The 10,208-nt window shown below is 31.0% G+C and overlaps 1 protein-coding gene across 2 annotated transcripts in view; it reads left to right on the plus strand.

Annotated features, from left to right (window-relative positions):
* The first annotated feature begins 3,304 nt into the window (after positions 1–3,304).
* The window catches only part of LOC111620761 (failed axon connections homolog), an 11,759-nt gene continuing 4,855 nt past the window's right edge, over positions 3,305–10,208 (plus strand). Inside the window, exons 1-3 of one of the 2 annotated variants that reach the window (XM_023362756.1) lie at positions 3,305–3,605; positions 6,905–7,043; positions 7,629–7,828. In XM_023362756.1, coding sequence (XP_023218524.1) covers positions 3,442–3,605; positions 6,905–7,043; positions 7,629–7,828 — 503 coding nt within the window. In that variant the 5' untranslated portion in view covers positions 3,305–3,441. Of the gene's footprint in view, positions 3,606–5,789; positions 6,823–6,904; positions 7,044–7,628; positions 7,829–10,208 lie in introns of those variants that run through there. The other variant, XM_023362757.1, reaches the window with a different exon arrangement.

The following is a 10,208-nucleotide window of genomic DNA, read 5'->3' on the forward strand; positions in this document are numbered from 1 at the left end:
CGTCAAGAAAATATACGAGGGAGCAGACACCCAAGTTAAGAGTAGTGTGGGCACTACAGAAGGGTAGGGTTCTTTAATTAATGTTGGTTTGCATCAGGGATCGTCCACTAGCCCTTATTTGTTTAACCTGATAATGGGCGTGTTGATGCGTGACGTGAAGTGTGAGGCTCCGTGGAGTATGTTGTTTGCGGATGATATTGTGCTGTGTGAACTTTCCCAAACCAAGACTGAGAAGAAACTGGAAGATTGGAGGAAAGCTTTGGAAGAAATGGGCATGAAGATTAGCAGAACTAAAACAGCTTATATGACTGAATGGTAGAGATGAGTGTAATATTAAAATCCAAAATGTGCCGCTCCCTTTTGTTCCGAGTTTTAAATATCTTGGGACATTTGTCGAGATAGGAAGAGATTGAACGCGGAGGTGCAGCGTAGAATTCAATATGGATAGATGAACTGGGGGAAGCTGTGCGGTGTGTTATGCGACAAGAAAGTTAGCTGCAATCTGATTGGAAAATTGTATAAATTAGTTAGACCTACAATGTTATATGGAGCTGAGACATGGGCAATAACAAGAGCCCAAGAAAGAAAGATGAAGGTGGCGGAGATGAGAATGTTGAGATGGATGTGTGGAGTGTCAAGGAAAGATAGAATAAGGAATGATTTTATTATAGATTCTGTTAAGGTGGACCCCTTGAGCAAAAAGATGTAAGAATGTAGATTGAGATGGTTTGGCCACGTAGAGCGAAGAAGAGACAATTATGTTGGAAAGAAGATCGGAAAACTGGTAGTAAAAGAAAAGAGGAAAAGAAGAAGACCAAAGATGCGTTGGAAAGATAAGGTGGAAGAAGACTTCAACCAGAGGGGACTTAAGAGAGAAGAAGCCCTTGATAGGGAGAAATGGAAAAAATGTTAGAGAAGGAAACGCCGACCCCATATAAATGTGGGAAAAGGCGAAGATAAAGAAGATTAATAAGAGAGTTTTCACTGGGATCCAATGATAAAAAGGTTGGTCCGACGAATGATCAGGAAATATTTAACATACAATATTAAAATCTCCCCAGAGAATTAGTTAAAACATTAAAACATTATTCTTTTCAGGAAGCGGTGTATTATTTGAAATACACAATTTCTTTTACGATGAAAGGCGAAAACGGAAATTAAAATTAGATAAAAATTAAGAATTTCAACTATTAAAATCGAATCAGGGTATTTGAATATTTTTAATATTTGGATAGAAGAGTGGAAAATCATTAAGATACCGCCTCGGCATTGGTTTTCACAGCATGGCAAAAAATGAGAAAATTGTAATTGGTTTTTAAAATCATCTAGATCGGATGTCTGTGTAGTAATCCAGCTTTCAGTGAGTATGTATAACCTATAAAACTCGCTAAGAATTGTCGGAAGTTAAAGGCGCTTATTTTTGTTAGATCTAACATTTTGAATAAAAATCCTGAAAGAATTGAGCTTAAGTTTTACAACGAACAAAATAAAAGTGCCCTTGAAGCGAATGCATTTTTTTTTTAAATCTAGCAATGATAGTTCCGTTACTTTCCAGAGAGTCATGAGTTTTTATTTTAAAAAACGTATATATTATTAATTTAATTAATTTAAGAAAAAAAATAAGAGTGTATGTGGCTCCATCTGTTGTCAAATTTTACAATAAAATGTTTTTATATTTTTAACTAGCTGCAAGGACCCGCTTCGCTGGGTTTTTATTTGTGGGCAAAAAGTAACGATAGTGAAGATTAAGATAATTACATTATAGCCAATCTTACCCGTTTTGCAAGAATGCAAGAATTAGGTCCCCCGTTTCCAGACTAATTAGAGACCTGGTCCTGATTCTATTTCTGGACGTCTCTTGTTCACGTCAAGTCAAACGAACTATTTTCAACGTTTCTGGAACGTTTACAATCGTTCTATAATCGAACCAATATTCGAATTTCATGTTCGAATTAAATTCGAATATTGTTCGAACAAATTCGAACAAAACATTCGAAATAGAAAGCCACTTTCAACTACTTTCAGCCCCATATCTCCCGCACCCTTATAGCTATCGAGACGCAACAACCCTGGTGCGCGAATGGAGACTTGGGGCTACTACCACATACAAACACCATTCACGTGCGATGTGTAGTTTTGGCGCAAGGACTATATACTATATGCGACATTCTTACCGGATTCGACACTTTTCACCCGGACTCGACACCTTTTCCCGGACGTGACCGTCTCTTACCCGGATGCGTGACCGTCTCTTACCCCACGGACTTGTCTCCCGAACGTGACACTCGATTGACGACAACGGATTTGACTCCCGATTGTGACCCTCCGGACGTGACACGTTTCTTCACCGGACGCGACATTCGGCCGACCTTTCTTCCAAAACAGGCGTTATGAGGATTGAGCTTTCGGTTAGGTTAGGGTAGGTCAGGTCCTTCGCTCTTCTCATGACACTGTTCGGGAAGAAAGGCTGTCTGATAAAGGTAATAATGTTGACCTTAGATAATAAATGAATGAACTTCTCACTTTCTTACTGTGTTTGTGTTTTGTAGGAACATTCTTCTCCCTCCCCAACTTTACCACGAAGAGGACGACGTGGCCATTTATCGTACAAGTGAATATTTTCCGCAATCTCCGATGGTAAGAACTCTTTCGTTTCATTTTTTTACAAATCTTATTCTCGTATCGTAATTTACTGTTGTTCTGTTTTTAGACATGCCGAAGGTGTTCTTGGATCACACACACACACACATACACATACACACACACACGGACACAACATACATCACTGTACACGAAGATATACACCGTTTAACCTTTACTCGAATTTTCGCACTCACGCACTTACACGTCAAGCTCCTGGTTCTGTGTAATTCGACACAATGAAACAACCCGAACACTCGCTTCCCACAAATCCAACCCCTGGGTCCTCGTCCCGGGAAGTGGAAACGCCAGTTTTAAAGATTAAAGGACTTTAAATTGGCGGCCGAAGGGGCTCTGGTAATCACAATTTGCACTCATTAAACAGAATTTCAGACATTCGCATCAATAATCGATTTGTGATGAATTTGTTGTTTACGAGTAAGCATTACATTTAAAACAAAGTGAGGGGAGGAAAGCCAGCCTTCTTGACTGGTGTTTTGTATGAACTATGAAAGAAATTACATATTTTTAGATCAATTCCTGTTATGAAATTTATTTCTAATTGGATAGATCGAAATTGCATCTTTCAATCGCCATTATGATTGGTAGGTGGCATCCCGATCTTTCAGTGCTCTCTGAGCGAAAAAAAATGCCTAAATCTAAAAAAAAGTAGGTGGCGCTCGTAACATATTTCCTGTTGTGGGATGAGGAAAACCTGGAGCTGTGACGACCATAACGATAACAATATATACAACAAGTAATATTTGTTTTTCACACGTTTAACAGATAGCTTGTGGAATCATGTGGAATTCTCTCGACGCTACCCGAAATTCTCTGTCGACTTTCTTAGGAAATGCTTTTTCTTTTCAAACAGTGAAAAGGACACCAAGAGTAGTGTTGTATTTTGTATTGTTTGCTGCTGCTGTTATTACGTCTCGTAAAGTCATTTTAATGAAGAATAAAAGGTATTTCTTCCATTATTTTCATTTAATATCTGTATCAACATCTAAAATAGTGATATTTATTTGTAAAATAACATATTTATTATAAAATAATTGACTATACCTATAACAATATACGGTTAATGTCCAGATACGTGGACCGTCATGGCGGCACTTCCTGTTTCAGCCTCGAAACCAGACGGTTTGCAGACGACGTGTCACGTGACTATGCGAGCGAACGGCGGCGGCTGTCATGGCGCCTCATCGCTGATTCCAGCAAAGAAAAGGAAACAGTGGGGACGCACATTCTAACCTAACCTAACCTATTCTAATAATATAATTGGTAATAATTATGCTAATTTATTAGAATAGGTTAGGTTAGGTTAGAACGTGCGTCGGTGCGTCACGTGACACGTCGTCTGCAAACCGTCTGGTTTCGAGGCTGAAACAGGAAGTGCCGCCATGACGGTCCACGTATCTGGACATTAACCCAATATACTTATGGAACTCAAAATCATGTATAAACACAGTGTTTGTGGCACAACACCGGTGCCACTAACACTGTTTATACATGATTTTGAGTTCCATAAGTATATTGTTATAGGTGTAGTCTAACTACAAAATACCGTATGACAATTGGTTTATAGTTAGCGATTATGGTATTTGTGGAAATTGGCCCACTCGCCTCGCTGGTGTGCCAAATTTCCATTTGTGCCATAATTGCTTATATTATAAACTAATTGCGTAATATACTATTTGCTTGTATATTTGTTATGATGTATATTTGTTTGTTTTTGATATAAACACAACCGAAACCTGATGCTTAGCAAATAGACACACACAAATTGCCATAAATAATTGGGATATAATTTGGAATTCATAATTATTATTTCCAAATTATAGCCTGATTATTTACGGCAATTTGTTGGTGTCTGTTTGATTTTATTTTGATGTTGAGAATGTATATTAATTTAATTGCAATGTGATTCATGAAAGTTTAAAATTTCAAATAAAAAAAAACATGTATTTATACTTCAATGTTTCTTCAATGGATACCAGGTTTTATAAATTGTATAACAAAATTTATGAGAAAAAAGATGATAAATTTTTATGGCCTTGCTGTGTTGTAGAGAAGACATTACTTAAAAAAACACCTGCAGTCCTTGATTATTAGTGCTTAATAATTAATGAATGTTGTCTGTCAGTGAAATTTTACCTTTATAGAATATTAATTGCAATTAGTTTCAGAATGTTTAATTCATGATGTGTATTTTTGTATTGAATTTTAAAATTTTATCATAATTTAGAAATTAATTTTAATGTTTCATTTATAACAAATATAAATATATTTTCTTACACTTGTATATGAGGAATACAAAACAAAATAAGTAAGAAATTTATGCTTTTATTATAATGAATATTTTTANTGTATTTTTGTATTGAATTTTAAAATTTTATCATAATTTAGAAATTAATTTTAATGTTTCATTTATAACAAATATAAATATATTTTCTTACACTTGTATATGAGGAATACAAAACAAAATAAGTAAGAAATTTATGCTTTTATTATAATGAATATTTTTAAAGTACTTCAACTTTTTATTTGAATCAGTATTTAACTATTGTAGATATGATTAAATTTTGTATTTAAGTTCGTATAATTTTTCTCATTAATGGAGAGGAAATTGATTAGGGATAAGATTATTTGATAAAAATAAGCTTTCGCTTAGCTTTATTAATGTGTTTGACTATGAATAGTAGCTTCAACTTATCATTATTTCTTTCTATAATAAAATTACTGATTTATATTTAAAATTTAGTGTTTTCTTTTATTTTGAAGGATAAATTGATATTTGAAGATTAATCTATGCATTTTATAAAGTGACCTTGAGGTCTTTTGCATAAAATGTTAAATAAATCTGTCTGTATGAGAAATCATATAATTATACTGTATTGCAACACATGCAATTAAGTTATAAAAGAAAATATCAAAATATTTTTAAAATTTAATACTGTAAATTTATTTAAAAACCTTACCACAACTAAGTTGTTTTTTTTTTAAATCTTGCAGTAATTATTATATTGAATAAATTGTTATTTTGATTTAACTTTGCATATATAAGAAATTTACCATTCTAAAAACACAAGTTAAAATATTACATTACAAAGAATTAATCTTTTGAAGGAAAATAAATAGGAAATTTATGTGTTATTAAATTGATATATTAGATATTTTAAGGAAAACACTTCTTGTCTTTCTTTATTACTTAGTTATATATAGGTAGTTATTAATTAAATTATCTCTATGTAGAGTGCTCTGTAGCTTCATTGAATAAGCTGAATGGCACCAAAATTTGTATGTAGGCTATATAAGGCATGAGGAGAAGGATTGCATGAAAAAATTTAGTTCCAAAATGTTCTGATAGGGTAAATATGCTGCTCTTCAACATATAATACCATATGGAGGAACACAAAGAAATAAATGTAAAATACAGTTTAAAATTTTTATTATTATAACCTGAATATCATTTATTGTTTATTCATGATGTTGGAAGATGTCTCTGATGTTGTCTTAGTCAGAAAGTCCATACAATCATGTAATACACATTATGCTCAAATTGCAGAATGCAACCCATTTGGAGAACATGTTCTGTTCGTGTCCTTTAAGGCAGCTAGGTTAGGGTCACTTCCTCAAATAGACATTGATTTTGAGGTGCCCTTAAAGCCAAAAATCATATGATATAAGATCAGGTTATTATGGCCATGGTAGTTACTTTTTTCATGGCATGACCATGAAAAAAGTAACTAATTACTTTGTATTCAGTAAAATGATTTCATAAAAATTGTCACATTTATCTTCTGATATAACTCTATCTTGCTAGAAATTGTTTCATCCAGACATATTTGTTGCAGTTATGGAATTTCAAAGCTATGTAGCATGTGAAGATAATGTGCTGTAATGGAACAGGTTACTGAAATGTGATATGAAGCCATACCAAACAATGATTTTCAACCAATATAGAGGAATTTGGTGGATAACAACTGGGACTTAAGTCCATATTTGTCAGTTTTGAGTGTTGACTGCCCCAATTAAGATAAAAATGGGTTATTCTCTCCCAACAAAACAATGCTCCATTGAAAGGCATTGTCCACTTCCATTCTGGTCTAAAACAATAGAGTGACTCTCAGTTTTATTTTCAAGATCATTTTGAAGAAATTGGTGGTGGTGATTGATTTTGTAAGGATTATAGTGGATTATTATTAATATTTTTTATAAAAATATTTTAATACAATTTTAAATAATTATTTGTTAATTTTAGGAAACGTTTAGAGTATAGTAAGAAAAAGAAAGATGTTGTAATATTACATCATTTTTCAAGATCTGTTGGTATACCAAGTTTATCCCCATTTGTTTTAAAATTGGAGACCTACTTAAGAATGGCTAAAATCCCTTATGAGGTATAGTATGACTATTTCCTTTCATTTATTATTTTAGTTATTACATATGTATAGATCAGAATATTGCAATATTTTAGAAATAAAAATTTTAATTATAAAATATATGATATTTTTTTCTATCTGAAGAATTTTTAAGGCTTATCATAGAATGTATAATTTTAAGACTGTTGAAATTTATACAAGATAATGCATAGAGCATTATCTTGTATAATGTTGGGTGCAAATGTATATTTACTTCTTTGGCCATTTCATCAAATGTTTTTTGAATTAAAGAATATTGTTTTACACATTTTATTTGGAATTAAAATTTTTTATTTAAATTATAAATATACTATTAACTACTGTATATAATTTCTATAACTATTTTTTTTTAATCTTAATAAATATTAATTTTTAAAAATTTTTTGTGCCTGATGAAACAATAAATGAGATCATATATCATTCATCTTTAATAAAGACCTGTAATAAAAAGAATTATTATTATATATATAAGTTTTTATTCCTTAAAATTATATTTTAAAAAATTTTAATCATATTTAATGTGTGTTAAACTTTAAAACTATTTATTTATTTATTTATTTTTAGAATGATTTTTCTGGTTCCTCAACTGGACCTAAAGGCAAAGTACCATATATTACATTAAATGGAATGGAAATGGGTGACTCTCAACTTATAATTGAATTTCTTAATGAAAAATATAACATTAATCTCAGTTCAAATTTATCAAATGAACAAAAAGCGATTGCTAGGGCACTCAGAATAATGGCAGAAGATCATTTTTTCTGGTAATTTAAGATTTGAATTTTTAAAATATTAATATAAATATTTAAAAAGCATTTTATAACAATTTTATAATGTTGTACTGTATAACAATTTTAATAGTTAAAGAGTAATTGGAAGGAATTCAAGTATTATGCAAATGTTTGATGGGAAAGGAAATCTTATAAATATTTATGTGAATGAGAGGAAAGTGAATTAGTGCTTACATAAGATTTATTTGAACATATTCAACTTGTTTTATTTTTCTTATACATTTAGCTTATAGCAATAATTCAAAAAGTATCTAATAAATTGTTAAAATATAACAAATAATGAAGTAATGGATAGTATTTTATCAGTAATAACTAAAAAAATAATTATTTTGTAGCTTAAGAATTTTTAAAAATCTAATCAATATGAAAAGAGAAGAAATTATTTTATATCAATTAGTAAATATATAAAATATACTGTATTATAAGTTTAAAATCTTATGCTGTTGATTACTTGCAATACAAATAAAAATATTGAACACTTACTAGTCTATCTGTGGTCAAAAGAAGAATAATGTTTTAATAAGATTTAACGAGATGAAAAAATTATATAAAACTACTTATAAATATTCAGATAGCACATACATTAAAAAATTTATACTTGATGATGATGATAAACTGTTTTTCACAATATAGTACAGAAATAACTTGCTTAATATGAATTATTATAATTCAGGAGTCATAGTAGTGAAGTTTATAATATGCACTTGAGGATTTAATTAACTTGAAATGATTCATTATAATGTATTCATTGTCTGATTTAAAAGCATTACACTTTAGAATTTATTAAGTATTAGAACTAATACATTAAGCATTAGAATTTATCTAGTTGGGTTGCAATTTGAAAAAATTGTAGATCTATAACTTTCCACTGTTGTCCATTTGTCTGTCTTTCCTTAATCTTGAGAACTGAGTTAGATAGATGAAAGACAAGACAAGATATGGAAACCTTAGGGGCAGGAGGCTTCAATTAACTGTGTGCAAACTTCTGATGGAAACTGGAAGTCATGTTATTTCAATTCAGAAATGTCTTCTGAAAGCAGTTAGATAGATGACAGCATGTCTGTGTTGTTAAAATAAAAGTATGATGTACCCCTTTACATAATACTTTCCCTTTAACAATAAAGTTATAGGGCAAGACTGCTAATTTGAAAGTGGCGAGCAGTATCAGATTTACCTAATAGGCTGAGTAGGCTGCATCCTAGGGCCCCGTGATTCTAGAGGCTCCAAAACTATCAATTAGTTTTCAATTTTTATAAACTTTTAATAAGAAAAAATAAGAGTCATTTCTAAAAAATCTAAAAGATGATGCAGAAAATTTGAAAATCCATTAAGATATGTAATTTTTAACATTAATTTGAAATATTTGAATGTTTTTTGAACTTGTTTCTTGTTTGTTTACATTCTGGAGAAAAATTAATACTTTTATTTGGAGTCCAAATAAAAGTATTAATTTTCGAAAAGTTCCAAATTTTGTTTGTTTGTTTAGTTATGGCAATGCAACACTTGTGCAATCTGCCTAGGGGGATGCCTTCCGGGAGGTATTTTTAAGGGAAACTGACTCCTATTCAGGCATTACAGACGTGGAGAAAACCTGGAAAACTCCATGTGGCCAGCCCATTCAAGTGAGGCACAAACCCATGACTGAACTTCCAGTGTTCAGGGAATGAAGACTGCTTGGCCACTGGTGGGCACCCAAATTTTGTAGCTTTCACAATGTTGCTGAGATTTACAGTTATTAACAAAGAAATTACTTTAAAACAAAGGTACAACAAGAATTTATAAAAATCCTTCCTTATGTAAATAAGTCCAATAAAATTAATTTCAAAGATAGTTATTATTATTAAGGGCCCAAAAGCCTTGCTTGTCCTAGTGCCCACAAAATGCAAATCAGACTCTGGTGGTGAGCATATATTTTAAATTTTAATAAATTAAACAAAATATGATTAAGAATTGCAGCCCAGCATTATGACTATGTAATTATTAAATAATTACTTGTTTATTTTTGTATCTTAATTAGAATATAAATGAGATAGATGAACACAATTTTACATAGTTTAGAAGATGGTCAGCACAATATTTGATTGTTGGTTATATAGAGGGAAAGCAGGAGGTCAAAATGTCAGTTGAATGTCCTTTTAATAATAATGCTGTGTTAATTATATAATTTATATTTATGTATTTATGAATGCAAATTTAAACAAGTAAATGTTTAAATAATACTATTTTATGCAGTTCTTTTACTATGCTGGTTTTAAACAGAGCTTAAATCAAATTTTTAATGACCTAATTTTAAATTTAAGATGATAAAAATGAAATTATAAATTTGATTTTATGACTTACAAATATATTATAA

Source organism: Centruroides sculpturatus, unplaced genomic scaffold, assembly GCF_000671375.1.
Source record: "Centruroides sculpturatus isolate CEXI.00-Female unplaced genomic scaffold, Cexi_2.0 scaffold204, whole genome shotgun sequence".
In the NCBI taxonomy this organism is placed as follows: domain Eukaryota; kingdom Metazoa; phylum Arthropoda; class Arachnida; order Scorpiones; family Buthidae; genus Centruroides; species Centruroides sculpturatus.